The sequence below is a fragment of the Eptatretus burgeri genome, chromosome 3 (assembly GCF_056783735.1).
Source record: "Eptatretus burgeri isolate ZD-2024b chromosome 3, Ebu_testis_v1, whole genome shotgun sequence".
Lineage (NCBI taxonomy): Eukaryota > Metazoa > Chordata > Myxini > Myxiniformes > Myxinidae > Eptatretus > Eptatretus burgeri.
Genome location: NC_140963.1, coordinates 122,996,831 through 123,020,354, shown reverse-complemented (window position 1 = coordinate 123,020,354; position 23,524 = coordinate 122,996,831). Strand labels below are relative to the sequence as shown.

At 41.2% G+C, this 23,524-nt stretch overlaps 1 protein-coding gene across 12 annotated transcripts in view; it reads right to left on the bottom strand.

Moving 5' to 3' along the window:
- The window catches only part of LOC147030897 (tight junction protein 2-like), a 222,419-nt gene that overhangs the window by 170,347 nt on the left and 28,548 nt on the right, over positions 1 to 23,524 (bottom strand). For 4 of the 12 annotated variants that reach the window (XM_085875450.1, XM_085875445.1, XM_085875444.1 and 1 more), the window contains exons 1-2: positions 15,769 to 15,867; positions 7,347 to 7,403 (exon numbers count right to left, since the gene is read on the bottom strand). Coding sequence is in view for 8 of the 12 variants with exons in the window: in XM_085875436.1 (XP_085731562.1) it covers positions 7,347 to 7,403; positions 14,490 to 14,546 (114 nt within the window). In the remaining 4 variants the exon portion in view is untranslated. Of the gene's footprint in view, positions 1 to 7,346; positions 7,404 to 14,489; positions 14,562 to 15,768; positions 15,876 to 23,524 lie in introns of those variants that run through there. The other 8 variants (XM_085875438.1, XM_085875440.1, XM_085875442.1 and 5 more) reach the window with 3 other exon arrangements.

The window sequence follows — 23,524 nt, the reverse complement described above, 5'->3', positions numbered from 1 at the left end:
TCATGATGTCATAATTGCATATGTAGAACACCACATCCAATCAGTGTGACAATTTTTGAGGGTCACCTCGGGATAAAATGGTCCACAGGAAAAAAAATCATGACACCATCGGTCACATGATTCGGCAGCCATATTTATTTATTTATTTATTTATTTTAAACCTTCTAAAATCTTCTCTGAAGTGGCTGAACAAATCGAGGCGATACTTTACATGTATGACCGCCTGTCCATGAGCAAGAAAAGCTACACACACATGATATCAAAGGTCACATGGTTGGTAGCCATATTGGATTTACCCTAAAAACTATTAATAAAAAAATACACCACTCAAAAGAAGTCCTGGTGAGGGTCTGCAATCTCTGATTGCTCTTTTTCTTGTTTGTTTGTTTTCTTCATTTATTTATATTTCATTCAAAGATGCTTTCTGACGGTTCTGTGATTTTTTCTGATGAATGGGCTTCAATATATGTCAGCACACAAAATTACCTTGCTTTCCCATTGTCACTCGCTCAACATAGTCACTCAACTGAATTTTTTTCATTTATTTATATTTTCATTCATGGATGTTGTCAGATGATTCTGTGATTTTTCCCTTTTTCCCAGTGAAAGGCATTCGATGTCCATTGGAATGCAAAATTTCAGCTTTCTACGTCATCTGGAAGGTACCGATCTTTAATGTCAGTCAGTGAGTCAGTAAGTCAGTCAGTCAGTGGTTAGAAAGAGCTTTATATATTGGATATACAAGCAGGGTATGCCAACACATAGTGTAAGCATTCGAACAGTGCTTCCCTATTGTCTCGGATCGCTCACCTAAATTTGAATTTTCTTTTTTTTTTAATTATTTATATTTTCATTTGTGGATGTTATCCGATGATTCTTTGACTTTTTCTGGTGTACCAGCCTTGATTTCCACTGCCGAAGAAAGTTAATCTCTCCGTGACATCAACATCCTCACCATAAACAGGTACAGACAAGATAGCAGCATCCAATATGTCATTAAAAGCCTGGAACTTCGTTTTGAAACAGGAAACCCGTAATTTCTGTGGCTCCGACTCCTCATTCAGCACCTCAAGGGCCATCAAAAGGATATCCAGAGTCTCCGCAAAGATGACTGCATCATCTGCGAAATCAAGGTCAGAGATCTTGACATTCCCAACCGATGCACCTCAGCTTGATCTCTCTGGCATCCTCCCCAAAATCCAGTGAATGCAAGTGCTAAAAGGTGTAGGGGGCTGTACACACCCCTGACGAACTCCAGTAACAACTGGAAATAAGTCAGAGATGGTATGACCACATCTCTCAGCACTCTCAGTCCCAGAGTATAGTTCGGAAATCAGATTGATCAGCTTTGGTAGCACCCCACGAAGACCAAAAATCCTGCAGAGGGCATCCCGATTCACTGAATCAAATGCTTTGCAGAGATCAACACAAGCTGCAAGTAGCCCCTGCCGAAACTCTCATCTGCGTTCGGTGAAGACCTGAAGAACAAGGATATGGTTAATCATTAACCTCATTGGAGTAAAGCCTGACTGCTCTGGTCGCTGATGCTCAAGTAGATGGTGATGAACCCTATCAATAATTATCCGAGCAAAGACCTTGCCGGGCACTGAGAACAGCGTCACCCCTCGGTAGTTGTTGCAGTCTTGGTGATCACCCTTCCCTTTCCAGAGAGGGACAACAAGGCCCCTCTTCCAGTCAATTGAGATGATGCCTGTGTTCCAGGTAGAGCACAGAACTGCATGCAACGACATGAGTACAGCATTTCCACCAGTCTTGAGAAGTTCGGCATGGAAGCCACAGATCCCAGGAGCTTTACCCCATTTTAAGCGGTTCATCGCAGACTGTGTTTTCACCAACGAAGGTGGTTCACAGTTGATTGGAGGGTCAGCAATAGGGATAGTAACAACCCTGACATACAACTCAAAAGGCGGTGGATCAGCCTGGTACAGCCGCTTAAAGTAACGGGCCAAGCGGGCCTTCATTTTGAACTCCTCTGTGAAGAGCCCAACACCCTCTGCTCTAACTGCAGTATACCAAGGGATGGACTTGGAGAACGCAATGCGCTAATTCTCCTGTAAGCAGGAAGAGAATCACTTTATCACAGGTGATGGTCTACCCCCTCACAGATTCCTCGCAAATAGGCTTCCTTGTCCACCCTCAGCGCACGTACAGTTTATGGTATCCAGTGTCCCTTGAGAGATAAAATTATTCGCACACTGGTGAGTTCCAAGATGTCTACCAGCAACATCAAGGATGGTGGTCTCGAACGCACTCTACAACTCTTCTTTATTCCTCAAAGCACCCAGACCCCCCACCCCCAACTCCCCACTCAGCCGGTTCGCAAACTCTTAAACTACCCTGTCACCTGTGAGCTTGCCAACATCCAGCCAAGGCTGGAATGGTACCATTCTCCCAGATTTAAGCTGAAACTTCAGAGTTGCTACAACAAGCCTGTGGTCAGTATTGAGGAACTGAGCACTCCGGTCAACCCTGCAGTTCTGGATCATCCTCCATTGACCATCAATGAGCACAGGGTTAATGTGAGTCAGTGGTTGGAACCACAGAGAGCGCTGCAATACCGACTAGAGACAATGGGGAAGCACGTTAATTTTGTGTGCCGATGGACATCAAAGCTGATACATGAGGAAATACAATCACAGAACCGTCGGAAAGCATCCATAAATGAAAATATAAGTAAATTATTAAAAATAAATGAAAATAAATAAATGTAAAATCAAATGCAGGTGAGCGACCCGAGACAAATGGAGAAGTTTGGTTCATTATTGCTTACAATGTGTAAGCATACCCCGCTAGTATATATACATTCTTAACTGCGGATTAAAGAAAAATACCAAATAGAGGCCTACAGAACATTGGAGGAGTGAGTAAAATTGATGGTTTCTTATGTTAAAAAACTGGAAAATTAAAATATGTACCTGTGCACTGGTCATAAAAACCCATCTGATGGTTATCATCATGACAGGTAAGGTGCTGCTGAAATTATCTCACAACAGGGAATATGTTGGATCACTTGCCAATTTGCCGGTCGTTGCCATAACAGTGATTTTGAAATTGCGCAAGGTACCTGCACACATTGGCCTACTCTTTTGAAGGCACCATGCAATGTTTAACGGCCATAAGTAAGATGACAAGGGCCCAATGACAGAGCGGTCTATATATTTCGTCAGCAAGGATAATGGTAGTCTGTGATGCAATATCGTATGCAAACGATTATATTAGGCATTATACCAAAACTAACCTCAAATGTTCGAGCACGCCGTTTGAACCTGATTCCTGTACAGTTCCACCACAAGAAAAAAAAAATCTTTAAACAAACATATATGTGGCTTAAAAAATAAAGGGAGTGGTTATTTTTGTTGGTTCACATTCTTGTGCAAAAGAGTTGCTGAAACAGGTTTTTATTTAAATATGTTTCTTTGCTATGGAAATCACAATGGGGTTGCATCAGTGGAATTATTTGGCGCATCAATGTACTTGAACATGAATCAAGACTCCATTGGAACTATTGTATGACAAATAAACATATTTAATCATTTAAAATAAGGGTTCATCGATATATTACGTTTGCAAAGAGCGAAGTGAATGAAGATAAAATGAGAGAAGGAAAGAAAAGGGTTGGGAAGGGGTGAAAAAAAACTATTGTCTGGAAGTTGGAATTAAAAGGGAATGGATTTTGGGAGGCAATAATTGTAAGGGGAGAGAAAATAAATATTTGGGCCATACTTGGGAGGATGGGGAGGGAGAAAGTAGGGGGGTTCAAAGATTCCTTCTTTTATACATACGCAACATGTAGATGGAACCAATATCGCTGAACATATGCAAAACCATGATAACCTCGTCGTTTACCTCTTCAGCCAGCATTAAGTGAGCCTTCCCCACGCAATGGTTTGATGACCTTGAAATGGCAAAAGCCTGAGCCACACATGAATCATTGATAGCCATGGTTTTGGGGACTCATTGAATAATCAGCAAATTCAAGCTGATGCCATTTCCCCTGAACTTGCTTTCGAGATAAAGTACCACGTAAATTTAATATATTACCATTCAAATCTGTGAATTTCTACGCAAATACACAAAAAACTGTAAAGCATGGCGCTACTACGCTTTCACGTCTCAGTAAATTATAACTATTATTATCACTGGACCCAATTGTTCTTTGATCGATCAACGTCCAACCAGTAGTTGAGCATCGTTTATTTAAATTGGGTTTCTTTTGACGATAAAATAGAAAGCGATACACGAAAACGCCGCCATGGCCCTGCATGCAGCAAAGAAAATGATGACTGCAACTTGTCGCTCCCTCGGCTCCGCTTTACAAATTGCATAACTCCTTCTGGAACATTCTTGACCCCTCCAGAAACCACTCGCAAATACAAGGGGGTTCTATATCTTGACTGTGCTAAAAAAAAAAACTGCTCAAAACCGCGACATCGTTCCACCACGAGCAATGCGGGTAAGCATAGATTCAGGAATGGGCATGGATAAATTGGACAACCTACATTCAAGGTACAAGAACAACTTATCATCAAATTAGATGTAAAACTGTTTTTGGTAACATTGGACAACCTTTTCAAAATTTGCTCAAGGACAACTGGGGCCGTAATATTGAAATTGTCCACATGTACACGTACACGCACATTATAAGAACAGGCAATGTTGACAACTAATCTCCAGTTTGAAATCACTGCTCATGCCCCTCTAAGGGGAGAATCTGCTGTGTTTTTAATGAGAACAATATCCTTTACTTTTAGCAAAGCCAAAACTGGGGTCAAGGGTGGGTGTGGAGGGAGGGCACAAGGAAGAAATGTGTTCCTTCCTTATAAAAGAATACTGAATATAGTGTGCTCACATTAGCTGTAGCACCGAGTCCTCTACAGTCTCTCGAGGTTTGCTGGAGCCTGGATTAAGCCTGGAATTGTCATTGTGGTTTGATTGCTGGAAAGTTTGTTGAACTTTGGATTCAGTCTGTTTGAAGCACACCTAAATGAACATGCATATGCAACTCTTTTAGATATTGCTTTTGCCATCAATGCACCTTCACTTTCTCACCAATTTAGAGTTTGGCAAAGAATGCTGCGACCAGCTACATATTTGCTGATTAAACATCATCTATGGAACTCTGAGTTAGGTTACGACTACGACAACTACTACTTCTATAACAACCCTATTAATCCCACCTTCTGATGAAGTACTACAAGTTTTATCTCTCCACACCCCTTGATGCTGAACCGCCACCTTCTCATGTATCTCCATCCACCTCCATCCACCTCATCAAAGGTATGACTGAGCACATGCGATGATCAATGCAGATCTGCCTGAAGTGCCTTCACACCTATCATAATCATAATATGAGTTCCCTTGCAAGGATCTTAAATGTATGGGGAGGCCATTAGGCCCATCCAAGTCTGTACAATGGTTGCCAACCTATGGTGATTTGTCCATGCTCTATCCTTTTTAAATGCTGAGCATCAAGCAAGAAAGCAGCATGTACCATTTTGAACGTCTTTTGTGTGATTCGGCCGTGGTTTGAACCACCGACCTCAGGGGAGATGCTCCGTCCATTCACTGAGTCACCGACTTCATTCTTGCTGCCATTGCTCCATGATAGAGAAATTAAAATCCTTCACCGAGCTAGCTCCTTCCATTTTCTCATATCCTTCTGTTCTCTTGCGAATGAGCTTCCACACTACCCTTGTGATCAGGGCATCTACAAACTCCCTACCCTTTCATGGAAAACTGCCAACATTCCAAGATCCAAATCTCACCCTCCTCTTCTCACTCACACAAACTGCTTCAACAATAGACAAATGACAAGACAGTGCCTGCTTTTCACACACCCTACCATGTGAGGTCCCACCACAATTCACTTTTTTCGAAAAACTCATGCCCATGCTTGTTATCCTGAGAGTTTTATATCCAGGTGACCAACTATGGTTAACACCCTCAACCTTGAGGACCAGGGATTATATATGTATACATATATATATATATATATATATATATATATATATATATATATATATATATATATATATATATATTGTCAGCATTATGTCCTGAACCCTAATCCTAACCCTAACCCTTAGCCACTTGTTGGGCAAGACTAAAGGGGGTCAACTGCTCCAGTTTGTGTCAGTTTCCCTCTCTTAGAACCACCTAACTGGAGATAGCATGCTCACCATGCACAGGTGTTGGAACTGTCATGGACAGTGAAAAGTTAGAATTTTGATGTAAAGCATTATGACAACAATTCCATTTTCAATCTTATGGCGTGTTTCTCTTGGTTGAATCCCAACTGGAGCATACATATGCCACTCCAAGAGAAAACAAGAGTTCTTTAGATCTTGACATAAATATGATTATTATTACTTCATATGCAGCCTGCGGCTGCTGGTTGCATCATTTCTGGGAGCGCAGCTGTGCTGCTGACGGAGTGTCCCCTGTTCCCAGTAAGCTCGTACTCATTTTGCTGACCTTGGAAGGATGCCAGGCTGAGTCAACCCACCTGGTGATATTTAGCTGAACGACAGGGGCTAGGACTCAAGACCCTCAGATCTTAAGCCTCCTTAACACATAAATATGATGTTCAATTGCAAACAAAGCCAGCAATACATTGGGTGGTTTGCAATTGCCTTTAAGATTAGGATTTGAACCTGAAATTACCAGATATCAATATAGCTTCGTGAACTGAATGAACTCAGAACTCCATATTAATAAAAACAATTGCAACTAGAACGGCACTCGGTGGAGTGCATACTTCTGCCAGGTTGAATAGTTTACGTTTTGTATCCCACCAATAGGCCGGATCCAGATACGGACCTCCAAGATCTAATCAGCTTGTTCTTGTCATCTACCCAACTCATCCACCAAGTTTTCTCTGAATCCATCCACAACCTTTTGAAATATTATGCTATACTGTATCATGTTTTTGGCCCCATCGCTCAATGGAGATGAATCACTTGAAAAATTTGAAAAATTCTCATATCTGGATCCAGATTCGGATCGTCACCAAAACTGAGTCAATTCGTCCTTGTCATACACGCAACCTGTCCACCAAGTTTCGTCCGAATCCGTCCACAACTTTTTGAGATATCCTGTTCACAGACAGACAAACAGACAGAAAGGGGTGAAAACATAACCTCTGCCCACCTTCTGTGGCGGAGGTAATAATAATAATAATAATATCAATAATGCATAATATTATTGCTGTATATTCATATTGCTGATATCATTAATTCATAAAATACTGTCTTTGAAAGTGTATAAATCCAAAAATGCTTTGGAATGATGTTCAAAGAGAGGGTTAGGGTTCACTGTGTGCTCACCTTTTGTAACAAAACTGTGAGATCTTCCCACACCACGACCTCATCCACCGCACAATCCTGTGATACAGTCACAGACAATGAGGCAGAAAATGAGTCAAAAATATTTCCTTTAGAACCGACATATTGAACATACATTGTATGTGGGGAGCAGGGCTGGGTTCATAGTTTCCATCATCATGACATGTAGAGAGGCGCTCCTATTTCAAATTCTACAAGTGTCATGAACAGCGGAGTTGCGCCAATGTGTCATGTGGCACACCCTGGCACACCTACAGCTTACGTGCACGGTGGGACGACAATTACTCCGTATTTGGAAATTGTTTCAAAGTAGGCCAAACACTGCCAACACTTTCCCAACCCTGTACTAAGGTGCTTCATCTGAAGATTGTTCGTTTTGGAATGTGGCAACATTAAATACGTCATTGAATGGAAAGAAACAAACAAATTAAAGATTAGAGAGTTTATTTTTCCGATTTGATTAGTGATCGAGTAAAGAAGTTCAAAAACCCTTTTCAACCAGTTATTGGGAAGCATTTCAATACCATCAAGTATTTTTGAGCCTTAGCTGAAATACAAAACTCGAGAGTCCGATAAACATCTAGAAAGTCCATTTTGTGTGTCGACGCAATGAGAAGATATTATTCATCAGAGATAACGATGTCAACAACTTGATTTGGGATAATGAACGCCGTGTACAATTCAGGATCGACAGGAAAAAAAAAAGTCATACCTTGATTATAGCGGTATGCTGAGAATATTGTACAGTTCACAAAATGCTGATGTCGTTGCTGAAACATCCACAATGATCGAGAGTACTCGGAGTGCAAACGAGAATGAATGTTTCAAGGATGTTTGGTCTTGAAACGAGGTCCTCTACCTGATGTAAAAGCTGATTGACACAAGTATTTTTTTTTCTCCTAAATTGCCAGCTACAATAAAAAGGACACCATTGATTGCAAACTAACCCTTCAGCCCCCAACCGGGCATCCGCCCTCCACTCGAAAATGGCTGGATGCATTTTTTTCAAATTTATCACATACCATCTGGGAATGAGGAAAGTTGAATGATTTTGAGATCAGAGCCAAAAGTGATGGGATGTGATTTTATTTCAAAATTTTGGCAGATTAAAAAAAATTTATACGGGAGAGAATGGTGCAGGATTGTATGTGCTTTCGGGATACATTATTTATTTATATACACTTTACCATCACCACCACAAACACACAAGATGGAATTATTTATTTATGCACACTTTACCATCTCCACCACCAACACGCAACTTTGAATTATTTATTTATCTATCGGTCGGCGACGACGAAATTGAGACGAACTCTTAAAGCCATACTTTGTCATCAACGCTACCGACATACAACCTTTAATAATTCATTTATTTATGCTTTGCTATCACGGCTGCAGACATACCATGCTGAATTATTTATTTATTTCGATGCACTTTACCATCATGGCTGCTGACATACCAACTTGAACGATTCGTTTATATACATTTTACCTTTCCACAACCTTGATGTATTTATTTATTTATTTAACTGTAAAATGTACATGTCTCATTTTTAAGTTGCAGTTGGGGGCTCTGTCCTCGATGAGAACTTGTATCCTTGTTCTTAATAATCTGTGATACAAACACAATCAAGTGGACTACATATGTTAGTAACTGGTATAGCATTGTCCTTTCTCTGATACACTGCTTGAACCCATGAAGGTAACGAAGCAATGACCTTCTGTGTGACCAACTGATAGAGGTTTTTTTTCCAAATGTGGAGTAGATTTAAGTGCTTGGCAGAGGTCAGCTTTTCTGCAGCTCCTGCTTCATGTGCCCAGACCTGTTCCATAGTGTTCATATCAGGACTCTGTGATATCTAGGCAAGAAGCTATAGCCCACTCCCTCTCTTCCAGGCAGAGGTGGTTCTGGACTTATGACATCATATTTCTCCAGTAAATGTCTTCCTTACTGAAAAATGCCTAACTGATATAGAGGTAAGAGGATTTTAGGTCGGCGACGATAGAATTCAGACGAACTCTTAAAGCCATAACCGCATGATGAAACTCATCATGATGATTCATGACATCGATGCGCAAAAACTAATGGAGTCCTTTTTTTTCCATTTCCATCCAGGTGGTGAGATAATTAAGTTAAAATGTAATTATGTGAACATCATGTCCAAAAATAACAATTTTCCATCGAATTAAACTTAAAATCAACTTTTTCACCGAATTCACCCTGACGATGACCGCCCTCCATGACGGGAAACGAGCATCTGTCCCACTTGGCACTATTCATTAAGATTAGATTATTTCTCTGAAATAAGCTCATGGAGTGGGTTCCGGTGTCCGGCCGTCTGTCTGTTAACATTTGACTGAAACATCTCACAAACTACCCGACCGAAATGGACCAAATTTGGAATGATACATCAGAAGAGCAGGATCTCAAGTGGTTGCGTTCCCCATCCAGATGCACCCCCTATAAAGGGGGTAAAAGGGTGTTTTTTTCTTGAGTTGCTTCGTTTTTCTTGTGTTGTTGTTTCGTTTTGTTTTTCTTGTGTTTTTGTTTAGTTTTTCTTGTGTTGTTGTTTCGTTTTGTTTAGTTTTTCTTGTGTTGTTGTTTCGTTTTGTTTAGTTTTTCTTGTGTTTTTGTTTAGTTTTGTTTAGCTTTTCTTGTGTTGTTGTTTCGTTTTGTTTAGTTTTTCTTGTGTTTTTGTTTAGTTTTGTTTAGTTTTTCTTGTGCGTTTACTTTTTTGGGTTATCATTTAGTTTGCATCAGGACAGTAAGGTCACCCTGCCTGTTGGGGAAATAACCATCAGTCCCCCATGGGGCTACTTTTTTGTATACCAGCGAGGCATTTTGCAGCATGGAACACATTAACTGCAGGGAGAAGGTGTCACATGCCATAGGTCCAAAACAACCTTTGCCTGGAAGAGACAAAGTGGGCTGTAACTTCTTGTCTGGGCACCAACACAATTAAGTCCGAGCATGAATGCCATCAAACATGTCGGAGAAGGTATGTATCTTAACCTGAGCAAAAGCAGACCTCTGCATAGTAATACACATGAGCTGCAACAACATTAACTAAACATTTGGCAAAACCTCGAACAGGCGAGCTGCGTTTATGCACGGGTTCATGGGTTCAAGCACTGGGTGAGTGAAATAACATAACATTAGATACTAACATATTGAGTTCATTTGATTGTGTTCATATCACAGATTGTTAAAATTAAGTTTGTTTACAATCACCAGTGTTCATCTTATTCTGACAGGACACTCGACATCCTTTTTTCTTTCTTTCTTTTTTGACATACATACATACATACATACATACATACATACATACATACATACATACATACATACATAGTTGAGGTTTGTGGAAGAACAAGTACTAGTACACTGAACGGATCGGGATGCAACAGGACAAAAGTTACAGTAGAGAGAGGGGGGAACACAAACAGCAGAGTGGAAGGCCAAGATAGAGGCAGACTTGGACAAACAATGGATGCACGGAGGAATGGGGGGATGCGTGGGGTGGACAAGATAGATACACAAGGAAACTCTCAGGAGGCAAAAGATCATAGTTTTGGATTGGGGGTGATCTGAGATAGTGGTGAACAGCTGTCTTGAAGAACTAAAGGGAAGAACGATATTGAAGAGAATGTGGTAGTTGATTCCACAAATGGGGAAAAAGAGGAATAAATGAGTGGAGGAGAGTCATGATCCTCTTTGGTATGACAACTTTAACATAATTTTTCTACAAAAGAAAGTTTTGCTCTTTTGTTAATACTGTGATGGTTCTGAGAGCCGAGACCCCAAGGCAATGGCACACAACATATAGCGCTTCCTGAGGTGGTTATTACTCGTTTCAGATTGGGTCCTTCCATTGTGTCTAATGCATTACAAAGGGAATGTGCATTGTGAGGGATGAGGTAGGTATTTTTTCCCCTCATTCTTCCCCATTTTCTTTTCTACACTCGATCCTCTTCTCACACAACTGAGCACTTGCTGATAGTAGCCTAATTTGCATACACGTGCCAAAACCTGTTTCACTCTGTGCACCACAATCAAACTGCCATCTCCACCAGCATAGCATTCTTGACCACAATTATCCCACAATGCCAGTAATAACCACCTTATCTGCTACAAGTACACACCAGATTTTCTCATTCAAACACCATCATTCAAGCTCACCTTTCCAGCCTTCTACCATGATCCACACCGCCTCACCCAACAACGAGGCTTTGACTCAACAACCACATCAATGTCATTTATCATACCACTACCTACTGCCTTCCTGCACCTCGGGACCATCATCTCACCTCACCAACGGACACCTTTGGCTCACGATCGGACGCAAGCCCAGCACTGTTACAAATAGAGCCTTTTATACCAAGGCACAAGGTGCAGATGGAGGACAACTTGAGGCGGTTCCAGCACAGCAACCTCATGGGGAGGGTGACGTCTCCCCAGAGTGAGTCAGGTCCAATGCACACACTGTGCTCAAAGGAAAGAGAGTTGCGTGTGACCCATGCTCCCAGAAACCACTCCCACAAAAGGTCGGTATTCACCCTTGATCCCCCCTAACTCCACCTCTTACCCCCATATCTTGCTTAAGTATCCATGCTGATCATGGCGACAAAGACTCTGCAAGTTCTTCAGCAAGTAGTTTGGCTGGAGAGAATTATGAGGAAAGCCTCTGAAGCAGGAGCTGGTGGTAGTTGCTGGGAAACGGAATGATACGCTGAAGAAGCGGACCGAACTCCAAGCAATCCAGGCACAGTATTGAGCGAGAGGCAAAATCAGCAATAACAAATAATAAGTAGCTCTCATTCTCATATGTTCTTTCTCTCTTTTCTGGCTTGTCTTCTGTGGATGTACAAGAGTTATCAAAAAAACAAATGCAAAGCCCGAAAAACCAATTTTTTTAGAGGGACCACTGACTCACACCCTGTCTTTCTCACTCTCTGCACCAACACTGCATCTCACTCACACCTCTTCATCACGAATCCAGACACGCCCTTTTTCTTCATCATTCCCTCATCCTTATGTTCCCTATACTTTGTACTAGCACATTCCCACATGTACTTGCTGGGTAAGCCGGAGGTCACCAATGCCTCAACTTTTCTCTTATCTCTCTCACTTGTCTACCCTTCTGCAGAGTGATCCTGATGGTGCCTGTTATGTTAGTTTAAGTAAGTGTGTATAAGTAGACAGAATCAGTGTTAGTTCTGCCCTTTCTCTTTTTACTGCATGAATGTGTCGCTGTATGTCTTTTGCCACACCACTCAAATACTATATGTCCCTGCTGTATAAAAATTCCCTGTGAATAAACCCCTTGTCTTCACTGTGACACATGCATTTCCTCATGCTCCTTTGTAAATAAACCAATGTTAATTCAGTTCAACCTGCTCGTAGCATCCTTTCCTCCATTGGTCCAGCACAGTGTGCGATCTTATTAGACTGGAAGTTTTACACCACGTGATTTGCTCTCGTTAGCCAGCATACCCTCATCGCTCAGCAGTAATCCGGCTATTCACCCATGAAACTCGGTTAATTTAGTCAACTCCTCAGGTAAAGGCCCTGTCACACCTTGACGATTTAGCCAGCGTATGCCGATGTATGAAAAATTTGTCTAAAACGCTGACACACGTCGAATACGTTATGGGTAAGTTTTGTATACGTTAAGAGCACGCTGAAGCACGCTGGCATATGTCATAGTACGCCGAGCTCGTCGACAAATTTTAAGCATGCTTAAAATTTTCGATGTGCTCGGCGTATGACTCACACGTTACACATGCGCTGGCCATAAGTTGTAGGCACGTTATGCGATCGTTGACACACGTCGACATAAGTTACTTGTAAGTTATTCATAAGTCGAAACACGTCAAGGTAATGTTTAGCGTACCCGAAACTTATTTCTAACCTATGAGTAACGTGCTTTGAACCTATGTGTAACGTATCTCCAACGCATATTGACGTATGTAGACTATGTAGACGTATCTTCCGGACGACCACAGAACTTACTGAACGTGCTTCTAACTTACAGCTACCGTATAATGGCGTATTGGCAGCGTTTAGGAGAATTGGTATATAAAAATGGGCTTCACAGGAGGAACCCGTCAGTGTTCCAGACTCCATGGTTTTTATTTTATTTTTTTTCTTCGGCATGACGGTGATGTTGACACTTCGATTTCTAGTGCGGTTATGATTTGAATCGTCGAGCGGCAGCCTATTAATGGGCTACGCCATGTGATCGTCGGTGATACTCTGCCGCGCGCTATGCATAAGTTCGACTCTCGTTGGGCATAGGTTGTGAACGCCGACAACAGGCTAAGCATTCGTTGGTATAAGTTATCTATAAGTTATTGAAACGTTCTGTGTACGTTACTAATACGTTATGCATACGTCCAACTCGTTATGAATACGCCCAAAACTGATAAAAACATCAATAGTTCAGCATACGCCAGCGTTTTACATACATTTTGATACGTTGCCATACGCTGGCTAAAACGTCAAGGTGTGACAGGGCCCTAAACCGTGTTAGACGGATAACCCTGTTCGAGTTGATGAAGTTAATTGACGTTTGTGGTTGCTTAGCAACCTGCCGGGCCATGGAGTTATCCGTGGCACATCGGCCCACAGGACCGGGTGTTCTGAAAGAACCCAAGTGCTTCTCCTGGCAGTAATCCCTGAGCCCCGGTTCCGTAACAATACAGTACTTTAAATATAACAATGATTGTTGGGTTTAAAGTTAATGTTTAAATTTCGGAGTCAGTCAGAAAACTTTTCACATGTCCTTTATGCATTGTGTTGAAATGTGATTAATTTTTGTTTACTTTGGGTGATTTTAACATGCTTCTATTTGTCTTAAATTGAAAAACAATATGTATTGACATGGCAGAGTAAACGGCATCAATTATTTGCTCCAGGAAAAGTGCAGGAATCTGTAAAGGTCAGTATTGGCCACAAGAGCAACAGTTACATGGGGGCATCCAACATGTTATCGGAACGAGATGCTCACTGCTCACAATAGTCCAAAACGTACCAAAATCTTTATTTATTTTCCCCCCAACACAAAAATATAAATAAGTAGCGAGAAAAGATTTCCTTTTCGTAAGAATCATTCAAACCTATACCTGTAATTTTAAAGTTGAGAAAATGTTGCAATCTTGGATTGTTGTGTATAATCTCATTCCTTGAACTTTTGAACGCCCACATTCCGGTCTTTCATTCCGAGTGAACCTCCATTGAAATATGAAATCACAGCGACAACAAAAACTCACGTTTATGCAAAAGCGTATTTTTAATTCTGTAGTAAATTTTTTTTTGATATTTTTAGCATTTAATAAAGTTAATCCGATGGTAAGTAAAACTTTTAAGTTAATCATGCGTTAATTTAACAACTACTACGATTACTAATACTTTAACAGCTCCAATTATTGTTACATACTTGTTGCCGGGTTGGCCGGGGAATGTGTTTTTGCCCAAGTCTTTCATTAAACCACCTGGCCAAGCCTGATGTTCGACTGAAGGTCATTTTGGCAGGACTTTGTAATTTGTTCAGGGTGGTGGAGATAACTCACATAATCATTGTGAAAGACATCATGCGATCTTTACCATCCACAAAGTCATGTTAAAAGACAAGACACACCGTTTTAAAGTCCTTCCATTAGACCTTCAGTTTTGAGTCTTGGAATGTTGGCAGCTGGACCACGCGAGACACCGGGGTGACAGTTTTGAGCTGCGTCAGAATTTTAACCCAGACGACACACAACTCAAAAGCAAGTGCACATGCATACCGCTAAACCATCCTGCCAACCCTGTGTGATACTTTAATTCAACCAAGGAATGGTTGGTCACGAGGCAGTTTTGCTGGCATCATCGTTTACAGCCAGCTTGTTGTGTACTTTGACACCTCTTAGGAATGTGAAGTTGTGAAAAAGTTAACGATCAACACAAAAATCTCACACATCATTCCACCGACACAGAGGTAATTACAACTACCTGAAAGTTTATTCTTGTATCAGTGCATTACTACAATACGATTTATGGTTGACGATGGATACTTTCTTAATGAGACTGAACAGATGTATGAATCATGCTGAAAAAAACTCACAAAACTGTAACTTTCAAATCTCTGTGCTGATCAAAAAGCATCGATGGAAAGTTCTAATTTTCTCGTTGTTATATAAACTACAATTATGCTTGTGACTCGAGTAAAACAAGGTCATAGTTTGTTATGTCTACTGGAAATGAAGTAGCAAACACGTTTGAGCCCTAAACTCCTCAATTATGGATATGGAAAGTAGTACAGGATATTAACACCAAAAAAAAATCTCCCTCATGGGGAAAATTGGAAGAGGGGACAGAAAGAAGAGCTTGGGGGAGAGATAAAGCAAACTGAACATTACTCACCTTTCATCGTGCATCAATCAGAGAATGTGTAAAATAGGTCACACTCTCACTACGACAGCAACACAAAGCCGCTCTACGAGTGCCAAGTCGCTCGTGGCAAATATGTGTCTTTTTAAACTGTGACGGTCGGAACTGCCTCAGCCAATGAGAATGGTCCATATCTACCATTCCACCATCAGCAATAACTGAAAACATAGAAAACTTAGAAAAGTTGTGTGCTTGCCATTAAGTAGGATTACATTTTAAAACTGTAACCAATCTTAATACTCATGTCCTTCCTCTGAACTCATCTGAACAGTTGACTTTGAACAATGTCTCACAATGAAATGACCATTATCACTGGACATGTATCCAAAAGCAGGAGTTTCTGATAAAACTTGTCAACATATAGTTTACACTGTGAGCCGTTTGCGAACTATAACGCTTGGGCATTAATTCCTTCTGAATCGCCCACATATGCTTTAACCATAGACATTGTTTGTACGTTTATGAATGCTAAAAGGATATGCGGGCAATTCGTAAGGACATGATGTGCCATCCAAAGAAGTGGTAATTAAAAAATTTCTCTTTTTTGACACCGAATGGTAACATGGTAAAACGTTAATCCAAAAGCAAGTCTCTTTATACCCAAAGCATTCAGAATTTCCAGAGAAGCGATTAGAATTTTTCTGGGGTGAGATGGGGGTGGGAGGTTTAATGTGCCTCTCACAGAACAGAAATAACTATGAAACAAGTAAAAAAAGACGTAAAATGTCATAGCCCCCTTTGTTTTAGTAAATTTGCTGTCTGGAATTAAAGGGCTAGTCCATCTTTATGTACAACTAAAATGGCCGCCAGACTACCAGTCGGCCATCATTGATCCTATCGCAAAATAAAGAGAGGTGCACGTGTATGCCATCGTGTACTGTGCTTGTGCCAAGATTGAACAAAATCGGACCATGCATGTCTGAGAAATGGTTGGGGACACATTAAGTAACAAAATGGCTGCCAGTCGGACATCTTGAATATGATCTCAACAAAAATAAAATGACATGATCATGTAAGCCATCAATCATTACCTGTGTGCGAAGTTTGAACATTGGTAAATGCACGTTCGAGAAATGGTTGAGGATGTGTTCAACATCGGGTTTTTTTACAACTAAAATGGCCGCCAGTTGACCATATTGGATCTGATCTCAAACAAGCTCAAATGAGCTAAGATCCTCGTCCTCTTAATTATGACATCATAAAAACGAATATGACATCATTGTGATGCATCAGGTTTGCGATAAATTATATGTGCTAATGCCCGGTTTGATTCCCGCAAACAAAATTCAAACAGCTTGCCTAGTTTCGGAGATAATGGTATAGGCGATTTCCATTCGCAGCGATATTATGACGTCAACTTTTTTTCTAGGAAGAATTTCCAAAATCGGAGATGGTTACTGCTTGTGCGTGGGCTTTTTACAAAAACATGGCAAGTTTCACGATGATCCGATGAAAACTCTGGGTTGTGAAACAAAAAATGTCAAAAAATAGGAATGACGTCATAATAATTGACATGACGTCATCGTGATGTATCATATGTGCGGTAATTCATCTCTGCTAATGCCCTGTTCGATTCCCGCAAACAGAATTCAAAAAGCTTGCCTAGTTTCGGAGATAATTTTTTACGCGATTTCCATTAGCGGAGATATTTTGATGTCATAACTTTTTTTTTCTAGGAGTAATTTTCAAAATCGGAGATGGTTACTGTCTGCACAGGGTATTTTTACATATATATGCCAAGTTTCAAGAAGTTTCGATGAAAACTGTAGGCTGTGAAACAAAGAAGTCCACAAGAAGAAGCAGAAGAGCAACAACGTGAGTAAGACTTAGAGATCCTCCACGAGGATCTAAAAACAATGACGTACATATGTACACCATCGTGTGTTGGCTTTGTGTCAAGTATGAATACTTGTGTCAAGTATGAATGTCATGTATGAATAATCGGTCCATACATGTCTGAGATATTGTTGCGGACGCACACATGCACGCACGCACAGACACGAAAATCAAGACTACATCTATAAGCCTACGTTTCGGTCTAAGTCCAATGGGGGTAATAAAAGGAATATACTGTATGTCTTGACTCGTTCATTTTTATCTCACCTGAAACGTACTTCAGGGGAGCTTATGGGAAGGCGCGTCGTCCGTCCGTCCATCTGTCCACAATTAATACTTTCAACTTCTTCTCTGAAAGTACACATTCAATTTCGATGAAACTTTACCACAAAGTTTATCACCGTGTCTGTACTAAAGTTTGTTCATGGCATTAAAAAAATCGGGCCTTAAGGCCCTGTCACACCTTGACGATTTCGCCAGCGTATGCCTGACGTATGCAAAATTTGGCTAAAACGCTGGCACACGTCGAATACGTTATGGGTAAGTTTGTAAACGTTAAGAGCACGCTGGCATACGTCGTAGTACGCTGGCTTTTTTTCGTAGTACGCTGGCATACGTCTTTGTACACCGAGGTGTTAGAGAAATTTTCCATGCTTGAAATTTTTCGACGTATGTTAGCGTATGACTAACACGTTCCGCATAATGCTGGCCATAAGTTGTAGGCATGTTACGCGATCGTTGACACAGGTCGACACACGTTACTTGTACGTTACTCATAAGTCGAAACACGTCGAGGTAATGGTTAGCATAAGTGTTCTAGACTCCCTGTTTTTTTTTTTTTTGGGGGGGGGGGTTTCTTCGGTATGACGGTGATGTTGACACTCCGATTTATAGTGCGGTTATAATATAATATAATTAATAGGCTGCCGCTCAGCGATTTAAATCATAATCGCACGAGAAATTGAAGTGTCAACATCACCGTCATACCGAAGAAAAAAAAAACCCAAAAAAAAAAACCAGGGAGTCTGGAACACTGACGCTAACCATTACCTCGACGTGTTTCGACTTATGAGTAACGTAAAAGTAACGTGTGTCGACGTGTGTTAACGATCGCGTAGCGTGCCTACAACTTATGCCAGCGTATGCGGAACGTGTGTCATACGTCGAGTACGTCGAGAAATTTTCAACATGCTGAAAAATTCTCGACGTACTCGGCGTATGACGACGTATGCCAGAAAACTACGACGTATGCCAGCATGCTCTTAACTTATACAAAACTTACCCATAACGTATTCGACGTGTGCCAGCTTGGTTTGGCAAATTTTTCATACGTCGGCATACGCTGGCTAAAACGTCAAGGTGTGACAGCGGCTTCACACTTCGATGTCTAGTGCGGTTATGATTTGAATCGTTGAGCCACAGCCTATGAATAGCCTACGACACGTGATCGTCGGCGATATGCTGCCGCGCTATGCATAAGTTCGACTATCGTTGGGCATAGGTTGTGAACGCCGACAACACGCTCAGCATTCGTTGGTATAAGTTATCTATATGTGATTAAAACGTTCTGTTACGTTACTAATACGTTATGCATACGTCCAACACGTTATTATACGCCCAAAACTTAAAAAAACATCAATAGTTCAGCGTACGCCTGCGTTTTACATACATTTTGAGACCTTGCCATACGCTGGCCAAAACGTCAAGGTGTGACAGCCCCTTTAGGGGAGTCTACAGAGGTTTCCCCTGAAATAGGTTTGCCCTTTCTTCTCCAAACTACACATGAAATTGTGATGAAACTTGACCACAGCCTTAATCATCCGTGATGCACCAAAAAAATTTCATTAAAAATTAAAAACATTTTTTTAAAGAAAATCAGGGTCTGAGGTGGTCTATGGAGGGAGTTTACAGGGAGTTGCCCTTCCTCAAAATGTATTTGCTTTCTTCTCAGAAACGACATATACAATTCCGATGAAACTTTACTATAACTTTCATCACCAATGTTGTACTAAAGTTTGTTCATGATGTTAGACAAATCAGGGTTTAAGGGAGTGTAAGGAGGGGTTGCCCACCAAAATATGTATTTACTTTCTTCTACGAAACTGCACAAACAAATTCGATTTGACTACAACCTTCATCACCTGTGATGTACCAAACTTGTTCACACCATGAAAAAAAATTGGGGTCTAAGGGGGTCGATGGGGAGGGGGGTTTCCCCCCAAAATATGTATTTGCTTTCTTCTCTGAAACTACAGACTCAATTCCGATGAAACTTGGCCACCACCTTTATCTCCCCTGGTGTACCAAAATTTGTTCATGGCATTAAAACAAAATCCATAGGTATTTACTTTCTACTCCATCACGAATCCGTGCCTGTGGGTTATCCATGCCTCCCAGTGACTCCCTGGTTATCTTATCCTGCTGCTACCAGGTGAGCACCCAGGGGTATTGCTCATATGTTTTCTTTACAAAAGGAACAATAATAAATACAGGGGCAATCCCCCTCGGCTCTCACCTGGTAGAGTAATGATACTGTCAACGTGGAACATAATCAGAGAATGTACCTACCAGTGAACCAATGTTATTGCAAACACCTATTTTGGGGGGAAACCATACCCTCCCCCCCCCCTGCCGTAGAACCGCTTACACCCTAATTTTTTTGTAATGGTGTGAACATACCTTGGTATGTCATGGATGATGGAGGTTGTGGTCAAGTTTCATCGAAATTGTGTGTGTGTAGTTTCAGAGAAGAAAGCAAATACATATTTTGGGTTAATCTCCCCTTAGACCCCAATTTTTTTTTCATGTCGTGAACTAACTTTGGTACATCACGGGTGATAAAGGTTGTAGTTAAGTTTCATCGGAATTGTGTGCATCATTTCTGAGAAGAAAGCAAATATATACCTCTTTATGGGGAGAACCCCCATTCCCTCTCCCCCCCTCCCCCCAATAAATTGGCTCTGTCGACCCCCTCAGAACATAATTTATTTAATGCCGTGAACAAACTTTGATAAATCACGGGTGATGAAGATTGTGGTCAAGTTTCATCAGAATTGCATGTGCAGTTTCCGAGAAGAAAGCAAATCCCTATTTTGAGAGCAACCCCCGTAGATTCCCTTATGGCCCAATTCATTTTTTAATGCCGTAAACAAACTTTGTTACATGCCGAGTGATGAATGTTGTGGTAAAATTTCATAGAAATGGTATGTCTAGTTTCAGAGAAGATGTTGCAAGTATTTGTGGATGGAAGGACAGAGAGATGACACGCCATCCCACAAGCTCCCCGGAACTACGTTCCAGGTGAGCTAAAAAGTGAGAGGCATCAAAGGTTTAAGAAACTTCATTGAGGGGCTGCGTCGAGAAATTCCTGATGAAAGAGAGTGCAGTTGACACATCCTCAATGTCAAAGCCCCAGACACAGGAGTAAGATAGGAATTATTATTTGATGTAACATACTCTTTCCAGAGCATTGGTGCTGCCGAAGCAGTTTCTTGGCAAGCATTATACTAGGTGGTTTGCCATTGCCTTCCCAGTGTTTGTCCATGCTCTATACTTTTTCAATGCTGAGCATCAAGCAAGGAAGCAGCACATACCCTTTTTAAAGTCTTTGTTATGACTCGGCCAGGATTTGAATCATCGACCTCCCAGACTCAGAGTGGATGCTCGAACCATTATGCCACCAACTAGTAATATTAGAATAGATATGGATATCCACTTTATGGATACAATGTTAGACCCTAATGACATTGATGAAGATGAAACACTTTCAGTCAAAGTCGAAGAACCGATCCCAGGACAGGCAGAGACAGAATCAGGAGGAGGTGAGCGTTCAATAGATTTTGTTGAAATATTTTCTGACTATTCGGAGTGGCCTCAAGTGCTGGATCAGGAAACAATTTCTGCCATTATCAAGTTTGGTCCAAGGTTTGTATGATTTCTCAATAAATGATGTAAATAGGAGATTTTCTGCAGAAAATTATTGCAGGAAGCTAGCTCAAAAACGGTGAGTGAATTGAGTGGACATGGCTCATATATTCCATATCAGCTGACACCGTGCATTGCTTCTGTTGCAAGCTTTGTGGAAATGTCGCCGTCCATGTCACAGATGATGGATTTGCGGCGTGGTAAGAATTTCCAAAAACATCCTCCTGACATGAAACCTACCCGGATGACACACCATTCAGAAGTGTAAGGAATTGGACATGAAGTTGAAAGCTGGAGAAAAAAAAAAACAACTCTCGACAAGCTGCAGAGTTTGATGGACTTAGAGAAAAAAAAATAATGGAAAAACGTTGTTTGAGCATTTCATTGGAATTGTTCATTTTTTAGCTGAGATAAATCTGATATTTCTAAGATCATCAAAAGGCCTCAACGAGCTGAACATTGGTAAATTCCTTGGCGAGTTCGAGTTGATGGCCCAATTCGACCAGGTCATGTAGGAGGACATGTTCGTTGATTGCAGAAGTCACAGTGCAGGTCAAGGTTCAAGTCCATATATATATATATATATATATATATATATATATATATATATATATATATATATATATATATATATATATATATATACAGTGGGGAGAACAAGTATTTGATACACTGCCGATTTTGCAGGTTTTCCCACTTCCAAAGCACGTAGAGGTCTGTAATTTTTTTTTAATCATAGGTACACTTCAACTGTGAAAGACGGAATCTAAAACAAAAATCCTGAAAATCACATTGTATGATTTTTAAATAATTAATTTGCATTTTATTGCATAAAATAAGTATTTGATCACCAACCAACCAGTAAGAATTCCGGCTCTCACAGACCTATGAGTTTTGTCTTTAAGAAGCCCTCCCATTCTCCACTCATTACCTGTGTTAACTGCACCTATTTGAACTCGTTATCTGCATAAAAGACAGCTGTCCACACTCAATCAATCAGACTCCAACCTCTCCACAATGGGCAAGACCAGAGAGCTGTCTAAGGACATCAGGGACAAAATTGTAGACTTGCACAAGACTGGGATGGGCTACAGGCCAATAGGCAAGCAGCTTGGTTAGAAGGCAACAACTGTTGGCACAATTATTAGAAAATGGAAGAAGTTCAAGATAACAGTCAATCTCCATCGGTCTGGGGCTCCATGCAAGATCTCACCTCGTGGAGCCTCAATGATCATGAGAAAGGTGAGGGATCAGCCCAGAACTACACGGCAGGACCTGGTCAATGACGTGAAGAGAGCTGGGACCACAGTATCAAAGAAAACCATAAGTAACACACCATGCCGTCATGGATTAAAATCCTGCAGCGCATGCAAGGTCCCTCTGCTCAAGCCAGCGCATGTCCAGGCCCATCTGAAGTTTGCCAATGACCATCTGGATGATCCAGATGAGGAATGGGAGAAAGTCAAGTGGTCTGATGAGACCAAAATAGAGCTTTTTGGTTTTAACTCCACTCGCCGTGTTTGGAGAAAGAAGAAGGATGAGTACAACCTCAAGAATACCATCCCAAGTGTGAAGCATGGAGGTGGAAACATCATTCTTTGGGGATGCTTTTCTGCAAAGGGGACAGGATGACTGCACCGTATTGAGGGATGGATGGGGCCATGTATCGCGAGATCTTGGCCAACAACCTCCTTCCCTCAACAAGAGCATTGAAGATGGGGCGTGGCTGGGTCTTCCAGCATGACAACAACCCGAAACACACAGCCAGAGCAACGAAGGAGTGGCTCCGTAAGAAGCATCTCAAGGTCCTGGAGTGGCCTAGCCAGTCTCCAGATCTGAACCCAAGAGAAAATCTTTGGAGGGAGCTGAAAGTCTGTGTTGCCCAGCGACAGCCTCAAAACCTGAAGGATCTGGAGAAGATCTGTATGGAGGAGTTCTCCAAAATCCCTGCTGCAGTCTGTGCAAACCT